Raw genomic sequence first — 18,749 nt, forward strand, 5'->3', positions numbered from 1 at the left:
TTTAATGGCCGTATTTGGAGTTTGCTTTATTTATGTGGAAATTGTCCTCAGCTCTTCACTTTGTTTTGTCCATGTAAAAAATTCATTTCAAAGTCCAGGAAATGGCTGTGAAGTTGCACAAGGGCATGAACGGTCCAAGCTTTCTCTGGGCCATAGTATGGCCTGGGCAACTGGGGTGGGTCTGTTTGTCCTCATCTTCCCTGCTTGTGGAATTTGCTCTTTCTCACCCAAGACTTAATCCTCCAGGGTCAGGAAAGGTAAGCTCTCTGGAGCCTAGAGGATGTTTCAGGTCACTTGGCATCTGAAGGTTGTCCCTTCCTGTGGGCCCAGGTATTCCAGTACCCTTTTGATGACACTGGGCTGGGGACTTCTGAGTCTGTGAGCACAAATGCTCCAACTTAGTCAAGTCCATTGTGAAGCTTTAAGATAAAGAAAATACTATTCAAACTTTCCCACTACTAGATAATGGAGGACCAGGATGGGGAAAAGAACAGCATTTCCTCATTGATCCTAAAATGTCATCCTGCTTGCCCCTAATGTTCTCATGAGGAAAGACTAAAACACGACAATATAATTTAAGGCTAAACTGTGAAAGCTGGAAAGAAGTCAAACATGGTTTGGGGGACGAGAGGTCAGAGGTCAGAAAGGGTTCCTCAGGGGCAGTTGGGTTGATGGGCCTTGGTGGCTATCAAGGATCTGGAGAGGTGGACTTTGTTTGGCTTTAGCCTGGTCTGGGCCAGCACGCTCCCTGCTCCTTTGTGCATTCTATTACCCCCTGGGCTCAACTGCTATGACTAATTGAACATCTTGTAGGCATTCCGAAGAGAAAAGCACGGTCAGAAAAGCTAATGAGGCAAAGCCACAGGACAGCCTGCCCGGGCCCTGTGCTCGGGTCTAAGTCCCAATCACTCCATAATCAAATGGGCGTGTTAGTAACTAACCTCTTCTCAGGGATGTAATGTAGCTTTGTGGTTATTTATTTATTTATTTTTTGCCGTTTTTGCGGGATAAGTCTTCATTTAAACAATTATAAAAGTAATGCAGGGTTATTGGGAAAAAGTCCTGAAAGCGATATGCAAATGCACTAAGTAAAAATGAAACGTTTCCCCTTCTCCAATCCTACTCCTAGGGATACCACCTGTTGGTAATTAGTGGGAACTAGACACTTTTTCTATGCATATACATACATTTAAATGCATATTTTAAAAAATGTCATACTTTATAATGTTCTGCAATTTGCTTTGAACAATTTACAATGTATCCCGAACATCTTTCCATGTCAGTGTATTTGGACCTAGTCTTCTTTTTTTAAAAATTTTATTTAGTTATTTTATTTCTTTTTGGCTGTGTCGGGTCTTAGTTGCAGCACTCAGGATCTTTCGTTAAGTCTCCCGGGCTCTTCCTTGTGGTGCACGACTTCTCTCTAGTTGTGGCTTGGGGGTTTTCTCTCTGTAGTTGTGGCGCGCAGGCTCCAGAGTGCGTGTGCTCTGTAGTTTGCGGCACGCAGGCTCTCTAGTTGAGACGTGTGAGCTCGGTAGTTGTGGTGCACGGGCTTAGCTGCCCTGCAGCATGTGGGATCTTAGTTCCCTGACCAGGGATCAAACCTGTGTCCTCTGCATTGTAAAGTGGATTCTTTACCATTGGATCACCAGGGAAGTCCCTGGACCTAGTCTTCTTAAAGATTACCTAGTATTTTGTTGTTTGTTGGTAGAGCAATTTGTTTAATCTCTTATTTTTGGACATTTATGTTATTTTCAATTTTTGTTTATGATCATAAGAATGCTGCAAACATCCCCACTCATTTATATCTTTACACACTTCTGTGAATATTTCTTTAGGACACATCACTCTAAGTGGAATGGCTAGGTCAAAATGTATACATGTAAAATTTTGATAGATACAGACAAATTTCTGTCCAAAGGGCTGTATCCAATTCACATCCTTACTAACTGCTCATGGGAGTTTTGATTCTGGGTTATACTGTATAGCATTAAAGCCAAGTTCTGAGCTGTTTTAATTACATGAATGTGGTCTGAAGTGTTGCAGGGGCCGGAAATCAATCAACAAACACGGATAAAGCACTCACCGTCTGTGTATTTCCTGGCCTCAAAAGTGTACAGTTTATTTAGGAAAAGAAGGTATTTATACGTGAAAACCGAGTCAACAAATACATGATTTGAAAGAGCCTTTCAAAGGAGCTCTTTAGACAGTGAGTGTGAGAGATTTTAATTTTTTCCGTAATACAGTTTGCACATCTTTCCATGTCACATGTATTTCTGTGCCATGTAGTATGGACGTACCATCCTTTAGCTTGCTCTGTATCAATGGGATTCTGATGTTTTATCATGACAACCCAAGTTCTGAAGAGCATCTCTGTTCACACATCTTGGAGTGCACAGAAGTTGGCTTCGGATTAGTGGGAAAGGGACGAACGCCTCCTCTTTCACTGGGCTTTCTTTGGTGGAGTCTGGGCTTTGAGGCATCTAGGCATCCTCGAGGGACCTCTTGTGGGGGGGAACTGGAATGGACTCTTCTGAGCCTTAAAACAGCCCTTGATGGAGCCCCAAGCTGAAGGTATGTTACGGCCTGCGAGCCAGAGGGCCTAGTCTCATGTTACTCTTATTTTCCTGCTGTCTTCCCTTAGCTTTCAAATCTGGTTCAAACGTTCCTGCTTTTCACTGGCTCTGCTGTGTGGTACTAATGGGAGAGTGTTATATCCATGGTCTAGTCTGAATATTGAGAGAACTGAACACAGTCCTTCTAGACTAGGGTGGTGTGATGAGAGCCAACAGCAAGAAGTCACCCACGGATAAGAATTAGGGTGAAGGGGCTGGTCTGACTATTGATTCCTGTGCCAAGATTCCCCTGCTGTCACTCCCCCCAGAGGATCTAGATTTTGCGTTTATGGAGGATTGGGACAGTTTCCTACTGACATGGACCCTAGGGGCAGCAGTAACAACAGAGGGAAAGATTTGAGAAACACGGCAAAGAAAGAATCAATAAAACTTGACGTTAGAACTAAGGAGAGGGAAGGGGTCACAGATTATCTTGTGGTTTTGAGGTTAGGGAATTGGGAGAACAGTGGAGGGTGAAAAACAGACACAGTGACCTTGTGAAGAATCACTGGCTTAAGGGCAATGCTAAGTTAAATTGTCATATCGAGTTTGAGGTCACCTTGCAGTAGGTCATCAGAAAGTCACATTCCGCCCTTGTTACTTGGGAGATAGAAGTCCATTCACAAACAAACAAACAAACATATACAAAACCCTATAAATCTTTAACATCCTCGCCCCAAACCAACACCACAACTTTCTCCTGGCCCTTCCCCCTTACTTCCGCTAGCTCTCTGTCCCCCTGCCCCTCCCCCAATAATTTCCTCCCTTCCTTATATTTCTAATTCAAAATATTCATTACCATTGCTCTTTGCCTAGTCTGGCAAGAATAACATCAACTCCCCTTTGCAAATGCTCTTTTGCATCTAGGACTCTCGATGACCAGCTAGCCTGTCCTTCATACTCAACACTCCCGACTCATCTCTAATGAGCTTTGCTCAGTCTTGCTGTCCTTGTGTGCTCTCTTCCTGAGAATGAATGAGCTTGTAGCTGAGGCTTCCTACTTTAACTCTTGCCGCCCCCTGAGAAGCTGCAGAGAGAACAGCAGATCACAACCTACCTTATCCTTCACCATCTCTATTCCTATCATGAGGCCTTTGCCTCGGACGTCTCCAACGATTTCAAATTCATCCCTCAGCTTAGCAAACTTCAGTAACATATAGGTGCCAACTTCCTGGCTGTTTTCTTGTAGATTTTCTTCTTTAATTACCTGTTGAGAGAAATCCCCAAATGACCTTGCATTAAAAAAGTTTTAACGGACTGAGAAACATGGAGAAATAAATGTATGTGAACCTCTTTACAAAAACTTGACCAGACAAATGGAACCCAAAGTCTAGTATGGCCATAACTTGTCCTACAAAAAGATCTGCTGTAGGGAGAAAAAAAATTCTTGGTAGAGGGGATGCTTCCCCCCTACTCTCCTCATCTTCAGGGGTGGGTAAAAATTTAGGAAAAAATAAAAGAGACGTCTCAGTGTTGAGCTCTTTGTGGGCCCAGAGTCAGGGCACCTGAGATATATATTCAATAAAAGGATTTTCACCTACTTCCACCCACAGCAGAGACCTGTGATTCCTGACCAAACACAAGCAGTATACTACACTTATAACCAGCTGATAATAACTGCATGACTCCAGGCAGAACCTGATGTTTTTAAGACCTACTTGTTCACCTAAATCCTCTCTATCTGCTAAATTGGTTGAGGCGACACAGGACTTAAAAAATGTAAGCTGGCAATGTCTACAGAATGAAATAAATGACACATCCTACTTACACTTTCTCATTTTGAGATTTAATCATATTTGAAGATACTTTTTAATTTGCAAGGGCAGCTTTTACTTACTTATTTTTATTGAAAAATGTTTTAAATTTAATTTTTTTGAATAAGTGAATCACGTGCCTCGTTCAAACATCAGAAAGTACAGAAGCGTAGAGTAGAATGAGCCTCACTGATCCCTGTTCCCCAGCCACCAAGTTTCCTTCTCCGCAAAAAACCATTGTTATTAATTTCTTGGACATTCTTCCAGAAATACGTTACACTTTTAAGCAAACGCCATTATGCATATAAGCAAGGGCATTTAAAAAAATCTTTTCAGCAGATGAGACCTCAGGCAAAATCAATGGCCTGGAGCTGAACCACAGCTGAATCACCTTGTTGGAATTGCATAGAACTCACTTGCTCTTTCCTCTTTTAATTTATGACAGTACAACAAAAATAAGGAAGCATATACAAGACAGGACCAAAATTAAACTGAAATCAAGGATAGCCATTGGTAAATATCCATAAAATACCGCTCAAATGACAAATTTCAGTGCTACCAGCTAGCTAGGGAAATTCTTATATTTCCCATGTATGTGAGGTTTATTACATATTATTTCATATCCAGTACTTGAAGCACACACAGTAGATCTTAAAAAGGGGGAGGGGGCAGAATAATAACTGGAAATCTAACTTAAATTCATGGACTAGGAATTAACTCTTCACTTTAATCATGAAATGTGATAGAGTTCTAATAATGTGTGTGTAGTTTTGAGGTAGTCGTTTGGTGAAATGAGTGATGTTGATGCGATTGCTGGAAAGTACCTCAAGCACTGATGATCCAATGGCGCAGGCCATGGGGTTCCCTCCGAAGGTATTGAAGTGAAGCAGGCGTTTAGCCAAAGACTTGGCAATCTCTGGAGGGGGTGGAGTATAAAAGTGGATAAAGGGTGACACATTCCTATCTATAATCGCCCATCATGCATTTGGATTATATTTACCTTCATGTTGTATATGTACGTGTAATATATTTCATGGCGTCCAATTCATTCTTCACTCACCAGATAGTGGATGTTATGGTTGGAATTGTGTCTCTTCCTTTCCCACCCCAATTCATACATTGAAGCCCTAACCCGCAATGTGACTGTAATTGAAGGTAGGGCCTTTAAGGAGGTAATTAAGGTCATAAGGGTGGGGCCCTAATCCAATAGGATTGGTATTCTCCTAAGAAGAGACATCAGAGCCCTTTCTAGCTGTGGAAAAGGACATGTGAGGACACAGCAAGAAGGTGTTCATCTGCAAGAGAGATCTCACCCAAAACCAACTCTGCTCATACCTTGATCTTGGATTTCAGCCTCTAGACCTGTGAGAGGATAAGCCCAAGCTGACTAATATGGTGGATAAGGAAAAATTGCTTATTTATTCAATGAGAAGTTTAATAATAAAAATCTTTAATGTGTTGTATGAATTGAAAAGTACTTTAAAACTTGATTTATGGGAACTTACATGGAACCTTCATTAGCTAAGCCTTTTTTCTATATTCCAGTCTTGGGACTAAGAAGGAAATATTTTTTTAAAAATCTCATATCAAGGATTTCATAATATAATTTCAAGATTGTTTCAGCGTTAGTATATATTCAGTTCATTATACTTCACATTCTACATCCACATTTTAGTAAAGTTTTTCATTCAATAAAAACACTGAGGGATTCCCTGGTGGCACAGTGGTTGAGAGTCCGCCTGCCGATGCAGGGGACATGGGTTTGTGCCCCGGTCCGGGAAGATCCCACATACCGCGGAGCGGCTGGGCCCGTGAGCCATGGCCGCTGAGGCTGCGCGTCCGGAGCCTGTGCTCCGCAACGGGAGAGGCCACAACAGTGAGAGGCCTGCGTACCGAAAAAAAAAAACAAAACAAAACACTGAACTCTTACAAGGCACTTAATTATACTTTGGAGCCTCTCAAGTATGCTTACTATTGGTTGGAAAAACAAATGAAATAATTTTAAGATTTTCAACACTAAATGGTTCATAAAATTCTTTTCTGTAAAACCTCACTAAAATGGGAAATACAGCTAATTCTAATGTTCATTTTATAGAATGTTAGAGCAAAGTGAGATTGTATTGTCTTTAGCTGTTTTGCTGATGATCAACAGAGAAAACTATCACCTGGACCTTGAGTCTATAGCTTATTGGTGTGGCAAGACTAGGTCAGGGTGTCCTTCAAGAATATGATTCCCTTGGAAACTTCAGCACTGGCTTCAGGTTGTTTAGCAAGGATCTCTTGTGTTGGTTTTGTTTTTGTGGCACGTTTGCCTAGACGTTGTCAGTAGAGTAGAACCCTACATTTCATTGTGGGTCTGGGAGAATTAGTCTTCTCTACAGCAAGAGCAAAAAGGGCTGGTTTTCTTCCATCTCTTCTACCATCTGGCAGACAGTTTCCCTTTTTCATTGCTTGGGAATCCCATCACTGTCTCTAGCCCACACAAGTTCCAATACACATGTTTTCTGCCATTGCTGATGCAGGAGACCCAGAAGCAGACAAAAACTGCCTGTAGTTCCTACCTGGAGTTGTCACAACTGCTGCCATGGGAAAGCCATTCCCAATCCCTTTAGCCATGGTGACAATATCTGGCAGGACACCGTGCGTTTGGAAGCCCCAGAAGTGAGAACCCAACCTTCCAAATCCTGTCTGCACCTGTGAAAACAAGTCCCAAATCATTGGAAAGCTTTCAAAGAAATGTTGGTTTTTTCTTGACTCTCCGGTCTCTTCTCTTTCCTCCTCTTCCATCTCCTCCTTCCTAACATCATCATCATCATCAGTCATCATCATCACCATCCTCATACTATTATGGAGAAAGCACTTATTCTGCACCTGACCTTTTATTTTTATTTTTTTAACATCTTTATTGGGGTATAATTGCTTTACAATGGTGTGTTAGTTTCTGCTTTATAACAAAGTGAATCAGTTATACATATACATATGTTCCCATATCTCTTCCCTCTTGCGTCTCCCTCCCTCCCACCCTCCCTATCCCACCCCTCCAGGCTGCACCTGACCTTTTAGGCACCAAAAGCTGGTTACTAGCATTGTGTGGTTCTAGACATGGTTTTTAACTCCTCTGAATCCATGTTAACTCTGTTGAGTGGAAACAATAGCAATACATCACAGGGCTGCTGTGAGGGTCATATACATAATGCATGTGAAAAAGGTGATTGTGATTAGCAATCCTTGATAAGGATCTCCTATGTGTAAGGCTGTGTCTGCCCCAGGCTGGATGAAGCAGGAGTTACAGTAAGGAAATTGGTGCTGGGGTGCCCACTACCCAGCCCAGACAGGCTGGTTGTCCTTTTCCCTGTGATTTCTTTTTCCTCCTGGGAATTAGTCATGAGGAGGACCCAGCTGAGTCAGTTAAGTCAGGATGGAGCTAAGTTGAACTTAGTCGTTTTGTGCATGCTGTTTCCTCTTTCTAGAAAGCCCTCTCCCCGCTTCTTCATCTCACTAACTCCTCTTCTCTTTCAAGACACAGTTTCATCATTATTCGGCATAGGAAGATTCTCCTGAGCTGCACTAGGGCCCCCACTCAAGGCACCTAAGCTGCCGTCAGAACTTCTCACCTTGGACTACTATCACCAGCATACATGTATCTTATTTTTCTCTTTATCCACAATACCTAGCAGAGTGCCTGATAAAAGTAGACACTTAGTGTTTGTAGAATGGATAAAAAAGTGGCGGAAGTGCCTAAGTGAATAAAGCCACACAAACATTTCTATGCAAATTTTCGCCAGAGCCTTTTTGGTGAAGGTTCCTTGATCTCCTTCTGGTTCTCAGTCTCCTGGGCTGTCTGTCTATCTCTCTCTCTACACATACACACATTGCAGGTCTGGGGTAGAGGTGTGGGCACTTGAAGCTGATTCTGAAATGCACTTGAAAGAGCAAGGGTCCTTCTCAGGCTTCCTGATTATTTTCTTGCTCTCTCCAGGGTGCTGCTGCAAAGGCAGATGTTGGGGGTTACAATTAGACGAGAGTGAACAACGTAGGAGAAGAGCTTAGACGTGGGAGTCAGACAGACGTGGGCTCGAATCCTGGGTCTCCGACTTCCTAGTTACGGGCCTCTGGACAAGCTGATGAATTTGCCCAAATGAGATAACATAGGAAGAGTTCATGGCAAATCCATCCATTTTGCCTTTCTGCCTATCTTAATTTTTCACTTCATCTATCAAAGTACCATCAATGAATGGTGAAAGATCAGACTGCTTGGACAACACGTGAAATTATGTAGGACCATAAACCGTGTTTAGCCACCTAAGAAGTATCAGTTCCACAGAATCTTTTAGTTGAACAGAGATGATTCATTCTTTTTTTTTTGGCGGTACGCGGGCCTCTCACTGTTGTGGCCTCTCCCGTTGCGGAGCACAGGCTCAGCGGCCATGGCTCATGGGTCCAGCCGCTCTGCGGCATGTGGGATCTCCCCAGACTGGGGCACGAGCCCGCGTCCCCTGCATCGGCAGGCGGACTCTCAACCACTGCGCCACCAGGGAAGCCCACATGTGTCTTTTTGAATTATGTTTTTCTCTGGGTATATGTCCAGTAGTGGGATTTCTGGATCATGTGGTAATTCTATTTTCAGTTTTTTAAGGAAGCTCCATACTCTTCTCCATAGTGGCTGTATTAATTTACATTCCCACCAACAGTGCAAGAGGGGTCCCTTTTCTCCGTATCCTCTCCAGCATTTGTTGTTTGTAGATTTTCTGATGATGCCCATTCTAACTGGTGTGAGGTGATACCTCACTGTAGTTTTGATTTGCATTTCTCTAATAATTAGTGATGTTGAGCAGCTTTTCATGTGCTTCTTGGCCATCTGTATGTCTCCTTTGGAGAAATGTCTGTTAAGGTCTTCTGCCCATTTTTGGATTGGGTTGTTTGTTTTTTTGATATTGAGCTGCATGAGCTGTCTATATATTTTGGAGATTAATCCTTTGCCCATTGATTCGTTTGCGAATATTTTCTCCCATTCTGAGGGTTGTCTTTTCACCTTGTTTATGGTTTCCTTTGCTGTGTAAAGGCTTTGAAGTTTCATTAGGCCCCGTTTGTTTACTTCTGTTTTTATTTCCATTTCTCTAGGAGGTGGGTCAAAAAGGATCTTGCTGTGATTTATGTCAAAGAGTGTTCTTCCTATGTTTTCCTCTAAGAGTTTTATAGTGTCCAGTCTTACATTTAGGTCTGTAATCCATTTTGAGTTTATTTTTGTGTATGGCGTTAAGGAGTGTTCTAATTTCATTCTTTTACATGTAGCTGTCCAGCTTTCCCAGCACCACTTATTGAAGAGACTGTCTTTTCTCCATTTTATATCCTTGCCTCCTTTGTCATAGATTAGTTGACCATAGGTGCGTGGGTTCATCTCTGGGCTTTCTATCTTGTTGCATTGATATATGTTTCTGTTTTTGTGCCAGTACGTATTGTCTTGATTACTGTAGCTTTATAGTATAGTCTGAAGTCAGGGAGTCTGATTCCTCCAGCTCTGTTTTTTTCCCTCAAGCCTGCTTTGACTATTCAGGGTCTTTTTTGTCTCCATACAAATTTTAAGATATTTTGTTCTACTTCCGTAAAAAATGCCATTGGTAATTTCCTAGGGATTGCATTGAATCTGTAGATTGCTTTGGGTAGTATAGTGATTTTCGCAATTGATTCTTCCAATCCAAGAACATGGTATGTCTCTCCATCTGTTGGCATCATCTTTAATTTCTTTCATCAGTGTCTTATAGTTTTCTGTATACAGGTCTTTTGTCTCCCTAGGTAGGTTTATTCCTAGGTATTTTATTCTTTTTTGCAATGGTAAATGGGACTGTTTCCTTACTTTCTCTTTCAGAATTTTCATCATTAGTGTATAGGAATGCAAGAGATTTCTGTGCATTAATTTTGTATCCTGCTACTTTACCAAATGCATTGATTAGCTCTAGTAGTTTTCTGGTGGCATCTTTAGGATTCTCTATGTATAGTATCATGTCATCTCCAAACAGTGACAGTTTTACTTCTTCTTTTCCAATTTGTATTCCTTTTATTTCTTTTTCTTTTCTGATTGCCATGGCTAGGACTTCCAAAACTATGTTGAATAATAGTGGTGAGAGTGGACAACCTTGTCTTGTTCCTGATCTTAGAGGAAATGGTTTCAGTTTTTCACCATTGAGAATGATGTTTGCTGTGGGTTTGTCATATATGGCCTTAATTATGTTGAGGTAGGTTCCCTCTGTGCCCACTTTCTGGAGAGTTTTTATCATAAATGGGTGTTGAATGCTGTCGAAAGATTTTTCTGCATCTATTGAGGTGATCATATGGTTTTTCTTCTTCAATTTGTTAATATGGTGTATCACATTGATTGAGTTGTGTATATTGAAGAATCCTTGCATCCCTGGGATAAATCCCACTCGATCATGGTGTATGATTCTTTTCATGTGTTGTTGGATTCTGTTTGTTAGTATTTTGTTGAGGATTTTTGCATCTATATTCATCAGTGATATTGGTCTGTAATTTTCTTTTTTTGTAGTATCTCTGTCTGGTTTTGGTATCAGAGTGATGGTGGCCTCATAGAATGAGTTTGGGAGTGTTCCTTCCTCTGCAAATTTTTGGAAGAGTTTGAGAAGGATGGGTGTTAGCTCTTCTCTAAATGTTTGATAGAATTCACCTGTGAAGCCATCTGGTCCTGGACTTTTGTTTGTTGGAAGATTTTTAATCACAGTTTCAATTTCATTACTTTTGATTGGTCTGCTCATATTTTCTATTTCTTCCTGGTTCAGTCTTGGAGGGTTATACCTTTGTAAGAATTTGTCCATTTCTTCCAGGTTGTCCATTTTATTGGCATAGAGTTGCTTATAGTAGTCTCTTAGGATGCTTTGTATTTCTGCCATGTCTGTTGTAACTTCTCCGTTTTCATTTCTAATTTTATTGATTTGATTCCTCTTCCTCTTTTTCTTGATGAGTCTGGCTAATGGCTTATCAATTTTTTTAATCTTCTCAAAGAACCAGCTTTTAGTTTTATTTATCTTTGCTATTGTTTTCTTTGTTTCTATTTCATTTATTTCTGCTCTGCTCTTTATGATTTCTTTCCTTTTGCTAACTATGGGTGTTGTTTGTTCTTCTTTCTCTAGTTCCTTTAGGTGTAAGGTTAGATTGTTTATTTGAGTTGTTTCTTATTTCTTGTGGTAGGCTTGTATAGCTATAAACTTCCTTTTTAGAACTGCTTTTGCTGCATCCCATAGGTTTTGGATTGTCGTGTTTTCATTGTCATTTGTCTCTAGGTATTTTTTGATTTCCTCTTTGATTTCTTCAGTGATCTCTTGGTTATTTAGTAACGTATTGTTTAGCCTCCATGTGTTTGTGTTTTTTACATTTTTTCCCCCTGTAATTCATTTCTAATCTCATAGGGTTGTGGTCAGAAAAGATGCTTGATATGATTTCAATTTTCTTAAATTTACTGAGGCTTGATTTATGATTCAAGATGTGATCTATCCTGGAGAATGTTCCGTGCCCACTTGAGAAGAAAGTGTAATCTGCTGTTTTTGGATGTAATGTCCTATAAATAGGAATTAAATCTATCTGGTCTATTGTGTCATTTAAAGCTTGTGTTTCCTTATTTATTTTCATTTTGGATGATCTGTCCATTGGTGTACATGAGATGTTAAAGTCCCCCACTGTTATTGGGTTACTGTAAATTTCCTCTTTTAGAGCTGTTAGCAGTTGCCTTATGTATTGAGGTGCTCCTTTGTTGGGTGCATATATATTTATAATTGTCATATCTTTTTCGTGGATTGATCCCTTGATCATTATGTAGTGTCCTTCCTTGTCTCTTGGAACATTGTTTATTTTAAAATCTATTTTATCTGATATGAGTATTGCTATTCCAGCTTTCTTTTGATTTCCATTTGCATGGAATATCTTTTTCCATCCCCTCACTTTCAGTCTGTATGTGTTCCTAGGTCTGAAGTGGGTCTCTTGTAGACAGCGTATATATGGGTCTTGTTTTTGTATCCATTCAGCAAGCCTGTGTCTTTTGGTTGGAGCGTTTAATCCATTCACGTTTAAGGTAATTATCGATATGTATGTTCCTATGACCATTTTCTTAATTGTTTTGGGTTTGTTTTTGTAGGTCCTTTTCTTCTCTTGTGTTTCCCACTTAGAGAAGTTCCTTTAGCATTTGTTGTAGAGCTGGTTTGGTGCTGCTGAATTCTCTTAGCTTTTGTTTGTCTGTAAAGCTTTTGATTTCTCCATTGAATCTGAATGAGATCCTTGTCAGGTAGAGTAATCTTGGTTGTAGGTTCTTTCCTTTCATCACTTTAAGTATATCATGCCACTCCCTTCTGGCTTGTAGAGTTTCTGCTGAGAAATCAGCTGTTAACCTTATGGGAGTTCCGTTGTATATTATTTGTCATTTTTCCCTTGCTGCTTTCAATAATTTTTCTTTGTCTTTAATTTTTGCCAATTTGATTACTATGTGTCTTGGCTTGTTTCTCCTTGGGTTCATTCTGTATGGGACTCACTGCGCTTCCTGGACTTGGGTGGCTGTTTCCTTTCCCATGTTAGGGAAGTTTTTGACTGTAATCTCTTCAAATATTTTTCTTGGGTCCTTTCTCTCTCTCTTCTCCTTCTGGGACACCTATAATGCAAATGTTGTTGCATTTAATGTTGTCCCAGAGGTCTCTTAGGCTGTCATCATTTCTTTTCATTCTTTTTTCTTTATTCTGTTCTGCAGCAGTGAATTCCACCATTCTGTCTTCCAGGTCACTTATCCCTTCTTCTGCCTCAGTTATTCTGCTATTGATTCCTTCTAGTGTAGTTTTCATTTCAGTTATTGTATTGTTCATCTCTGTTTGTTTGTTCGTTAATTCTTCTAGGTCTTTTAAAGACATTTCTTGCATCTTCTCGATCTTTACCTCTATTCTTTTTCCGAGGTCCTGGATCATCTTCACTATCATTATTCTGAATTCTTTTTCTGGAAGGTTGCCTATCTCCACTTCATTTAATTGTTTTTCTGGGGTTTTATCTTGTTCCTTCATCTGGTGCATAGCTCTCTGCCTTTTCATCTTGTCTATCATTCTATGAATGTGGTTTTTGTTCCACAGGCTGCAAGATTGTAATTCTTCTTGCTTCTGCTGTCTGTCCTTTGGTGGATGAGTCTATCTACTCTTCTGTCATTCTTGAGAGTCAGGTTTACCCCGTGGTTAGTGTGGTCTTGGCTTAGTATGGTTTGAATTCTGGCTCTGTCCCTACTAACTGCATGATCTCAACAGGCAAATTAACCATGTTGGACTTCAATTCACTCATCTGTAAAATGGGCATAATTACAACTGGACACTCCTTACAGAACCGTGATGAATATTAACTTAGTTGTTACATACAAAGCATTATGAACAGTGCCTGACACTTAGTAAGTGCTCAGAAATTTCTAGCTATTATCTTTACCTACTCATTAGGACAGTCCTTCTGAAGGTCACCCTGTGTTAGTTTCCAATTAGGTTGTTGAAAATGATAAAAACATATACCGTAGGAAATTCTGAAATCCATTAGTTTCTTTGAATTCAATCTACCTTCCCGCTAATTAATCCAATGGTGGCAGCTTCACTGTGGCTGATTCCAAAGGTTAAAGCTTATTCTCTTCACCAGTGTAGCTAATTATAAACTGACTGAATAGACTTTTCTTCTTTTAATAGCAGATTAACTTTCTTCAGGACTTTGGTTCACTTCCCCTAAACTTGTTGGGCAGGATGGGAAAGGGAGGATGAACACAACAGGAGGAGCTGGCCCACGCTTCTCTGTGCAATGCCCGGGGGTCATCCAGTTCATCTGGGGATCACAGAGACCTGGCTGCACAGGAGGAAACTGCAAAAGAATTCTGCTGAGGGGGCAGCCCATTGTCCCCTATAGGGGATGTTTTAGTTGAAGAAAACTGTTTAGGCAAAGATGGCAGGACTGAAACAGGTATGAATCATTCAAGTTCTCCACCTGTTTTTTGTGGTCTAACCACTTGTTAGAATCAGGACCCAGAAATGATTCAGGAGCACTTTGGAGGCTGTGGCGACTACCCTCTGGTCTTTTGATCTCCATTGCTATTCTCAGGAGGCAGAAGACCAGATACACTCCAATAAGGGGTGTGATTATAATGTAAATTAATCCCTTTAGGAAAGACACAGGCTACAGCTCACAGAGCCCATGGGTTTTATTCCCTTAAAGTGTCCCCTTAGAGAGACTGTATGATTATTCCAACAATGTTGCCATAACTATTTTAGAATTTACTTTTTGGAACTACTTAAAATTTTTTTTAAATTTTTTTGGCCATGCAGCACGGCATGTGGGATTTTATTTCCCAGACCAGGGATTGAACCCATGACCCTGCAGTGGAAGCGTGGAGTCCCAACTACTGGACCACCAGGGAAGTCCCTGGAACTACTCTTTGAATATCTATGATGGTGGCCCTCTTCTAACTTAGAGGTGGGACCTTTACTTTTTAAGTATGATTTCCAAACAAATTTTGTTATTAAGGTAAGATGAATGCTTCCAGACTGGTTAATATTATTTTGACAAAAATTAAGATGAAAACTTGGTTATGAGATTAAACTAAGGTTAAGCTGCTCCTGACATGCACTCCCCAAAAGGAATTTTAAAAGTATGTTGAGGAATGGCAGCATCACCTATGCCTGTTAACAATTTATTTGATAGACTTCAATTTGGATGTTTAAGTTCTGTTGTACTTGATTAAATGGACAAACTAATCCAATAACGAACTAACCAGTCAACTAGCCAAAGCTTCATTAACTTATACCCAAGTCTTGGAATCCCCAGAGTGGTTGCTTTCTGCCTGGACCACAGAGGAGGGTTTAAAGAAGTTTCTCCTTGTGCTTTTCCTGTCCCGGCTGCACTGAATCGCACCTATTCCATGATCACTCACTTCATCTGCGATGCACACGCCTCCCCACTCACGAACCAGCTCGAAGGCTTCCTTTAGAAACCCCTTTGGGTACTGGACAACGCCATTCACCCCCTGCAAAAGACCAAACCAAGAAGACTTAGAGTAACAGCACAGCCCTTGAAAGTATTAAAAGAGAATTGAAGATGGATTATGATCAACATTAGCGTTAGTGATACTAGCAATTTTTAAAACAGTCTCTAGAACTATTTCAACTATGGGTGAAAAGAGGGGCCATTACTCTTATGCCATGCCTGCTGAAAAAGGATGCAAACATATTCTTTCCTGAGAGTAGAGGAAAAGTAGATTAGGGGATTTAGTAAGATTATAGAAAGGCTCCCCCTGACAGTGTGGCTGATAAAGAACTAAAAATTGCTGGGGTTGTCTATTTTTACAGATTTAGGGATTCAATAGTTTCATCTATCTCTCTGTTCAGTCTGGGAGTGCAGGAGATGGTTTTTTCAAAGGTCAACTGAAAACCAGCGCCCCCTCATCTTTTTTTTAAGGGGACCAATGGAATGAATGAAGTTTGGAGAGGGACATAGCAGTGGTCACTTAAATAATTTGGAATTCTCTAGAATGTATGAGTTAAAAATCTGATAATTTAGAACTGAGCTCAATTAATGTTTGGTTAATACACTCACTTGAATCGGCTCTGCAAAAAATCCAGCAATTGATTTGGCCACAGAAGTGTTCAGAGTATCTTTGAATTGTTCAATATACTGGTCTTTAGCTTGGCAGCAGTCTGCAACAAACAAACAACAACAACAGAAAACACAGCATTTGAAGATGTGAGAATGGCATCCAGAAGAATGGGGGGGAAACAGGAAAAAAGAAAACAGGACAGTAAATTGAATAGAGTCCCTCAAGATACAGTAAACCAGGATATGAGGATATAGGTTTCTGAATGTTCTGAACATTCTGTCAGAATGACTCATACTTTGTTTCAAGCAGCTAGACTAGCATAGCCACAAAAGCATAAGCAAACCACTTCAGTTGTTTCCACCTGGAGAAGCAATGCTCCAAAGCATCATTGAGTCTGGTATTGATAGCTGTTTTATCTAAGGATACTGATCCTCTCAACAGTGTAGATTTAATTCAAATGTAATTGCTGTGTGGATTTAATCTATTTGGAAATAACCATGTTTACCTTTCATTGTTACTTAATCTGATGTGCAATTTTAAAGCAACAAAGTATCTCAGTCTTTATCGTTAATAAATATGTTTATATAGCAATCAGAATTCAGTCTAAACAGGAATGTACTACAGTCAGATAACTTTCATCCATTATAGCAAGGCAGAGGAAGCTTTCTCCTCTGGAATACCAAAGGTCCAAGATCAAGTACATCCATGTATGACTGAACCTTCAGAATTTTTATCCACACCTGTAATTTGGTTCTAAACAGCATCACATAGTCTCTGAATCTAAACCCACATCCACGGATAGCAGAAGAGATGCAGAGAGAGAGCTGGGTGTGATGGGGGGTTTCTGCTGAAAACAGTCTGGGAGGCAAGTCACCATCTACCATCATGATGCTTAGAGGCATGGCTGCGATCCTGTCTACTGAAGGCTAGAGATAAGGAATGGAAACCTTCAGTTATGGTCTTCAAAAGTGAACCATAAATATATTTTATATTGAATACTTCAGCTCTTCATTAAAAGTGGGAAAAACATGACCTGGCCCCAAACATACTTTGAGGCTACATGCGATGTTTGGGAAAGCTTGCTTGACAGAGTTACCTGATCTTTAGTTAGCTGGAGTTGAGGGTTGGGGGTTTGAAGAAGGAAGTAATGACATGAATAGCAAACCCAGGAAGTACATTTTTTAGCATCACTTATGTTGCATGATGGGTAGGATATAGCAGACAAATAAATCTGTGCCCCTAGAGGTTGAAATTTCCTATTATTATTAGGAAAGGAAGAGAAAACAACCTAGGATGGCCCTAAAGGGTGAATTAGATATATGTTCAAAGGATATAATTTGGGAATTTAGTAAGATCATTTGTAACTAGAGAAATGAAAGGGTGGAGCAAAATCAACCCTAATGGCTTAAATTTGGACAAAACCAAACCATGCAGAAGGTTTTGCTTGAACCTGCGCTAGATCTTTCATAATTTTCCCCCCCACTGCCCATAAATTCAGTGATGAGAGGTCATCAACTGTCATTGGCTTTTTCCTTCATTTCGCATTTACTTCATTGGCTCGTTGCTGTGGCTTCAGGTCAGGTCGCCTCTGGAGAGAGACTTGGTGCAGTAGTGTCACCATGACAACATCAAGCGAGTGGAGAGAGGATGCTCTCCTGTATGCTATCCAGGCAATGGAGTAGAGAGGGAAGAGTTTTCATTTTAGCTCGTGGTAAAGAGAGAGTTAAGCAGAGTGAGACGCCAAGAAAGAACATTTTTTTTAAGAAAAAGGAAACTTGTCTTGCAAAAGGAGAAAGAGAAATGACATGATCAGTACTAGGTTTGGAACATTTTGGGGTAGTGGGTTGAGAGGTGCTTTTCATCACAAGTTACATCTGAAATTCAGGGACTGGAATGACCAGTGGAAAAGAAAAAATCCTGAGGAGGAGGTGGAGGAAGGGAATGAAATCTACCACAAATATCTATATTAGGCTCAAAAATGGGTGATGACATACTTTTGAGGTGAAAGAAAAGCCCCCAACCAAGACTGGCACCTGGATGTGCCCACTGAATGAACTCTAAGAGGAATGGAGAACTGGAACCTTCTATACTCAGAATAATTCACACTTTGGGATGCATTTATAAACATACATGAATATGCCTTTTTACAGCAAATACCAAACTCTTCTCAGGCCCTAACAGCATCAGAGGAGGCTGAAGTCCCTTTTTTTTTGCGATACGTGGGCCTCTCACTGTTGTGGCCTCTCCCGTTGCGGAGCACAGGCTCCGGACGTGCAGGCTCAGTGGCCATGGCTCACGGGCCCAGCCACTCCGCAGCATGTGGGATCTTCCCGGACCGGGGCACGAACGTGCGCCCCCCGCATCAGCAGGCGGACTCCCAACCACTGCGCCACCAGGGAAGCCCCTGAAGTCCCTTTTTGTATAAAGATATGATATCAGTCTTGTCTCTTGAAGATATGCGTTAAGAAAACAGCTGACTTCAGACGTGCCAAAGATCACAGTTCCGAGAAGCAGAAATGTCTGCCTGTCACTATCATTTAACCTCTAGAGGCCACTAGAGAGATGACCCTGGGGCTCTGGTATATTCCAGTTGGCCTGAGGGAGAGAAGGCCTCAGAGAGGGAGGGACGCAGAGCTGGGAAGGAAGGAAGTGACCATGTCTTGAGGGCTTCTGCCGCTGAAGCTCTGCGCTGGTGCTTTTGACGTCTGTGAGGTTCATCCAACTGATCTTAGTTGTTGGTGCCACGTGGATATGAGATACAGTCATGACTGTACTTGGCAT

The 18,749-nt window shown here is 40.9% G+C and overlaps 2 protein-coding genes across 2 annotated transcripts in view; one reads left to right on the forward strand and one right to left on the reverse strand.

The window, feature by feature from the left end:
• DNAJC21 (DnaJ heat shock protein family (Hsp40) member C21) overlaps positions 1 to 18,749 on the forward strand; it is an 89,977-nt gene that overhangs the window by 58,226 nt on the left and 13,002 nt on the right. The gene's annotated exons all lie outside the window — the stretch shown is intronic.
• Positions 1 to 18,749, reverse strand: part of AGXT2 (alanine--glyoxylate aminotransferase 2) — a 44,124-nt gene that overhangs the window by 4,526 nt on the left and 20,849 nt on the right. The window contains exons 8-12 of the mRNA XM_019930163.2: positions 15,968 to 16,068; positions 15,306 to 15,398; positions 6,931 to 7,063; positions 5,194 to 5,285; positions 3,673 to 3,822 (exon numbers count right to left, since the gene is read on the reverse strand). Coding sequence (XP_019785722.1) covers positions 3,673 to 3,822; positions 5,194 to 5,285; positions 6,931 to 7,063; positions 15,306 to 15,398; positions 15,968 to 16,068 — 569 coding nt within the window. The remainder of the gene's footprint in view (positions 1 to 3,672; positions 3,823 to 5,193; positions 5,286 to 6,930; positions 7,064 to 15,305; positions 15,399 to 15,967; positions 16,069 to 18,749) is intronic.

Source organism: Tursiops truncatus, chromosome 3 (assembly GCF_011762595.2).
Source record: "Tursiops truncatus isolate mTurTru1 chromosome 3, mTurTru1.mat.Y, whole genome shotgun sequence".
Taxonomy (NCBI): Eukaryota; Metazoa; Chordata; class Mammalia; order Artiodactyla; family Delphinidae; genus Tursiops; species Tursiops truncatus.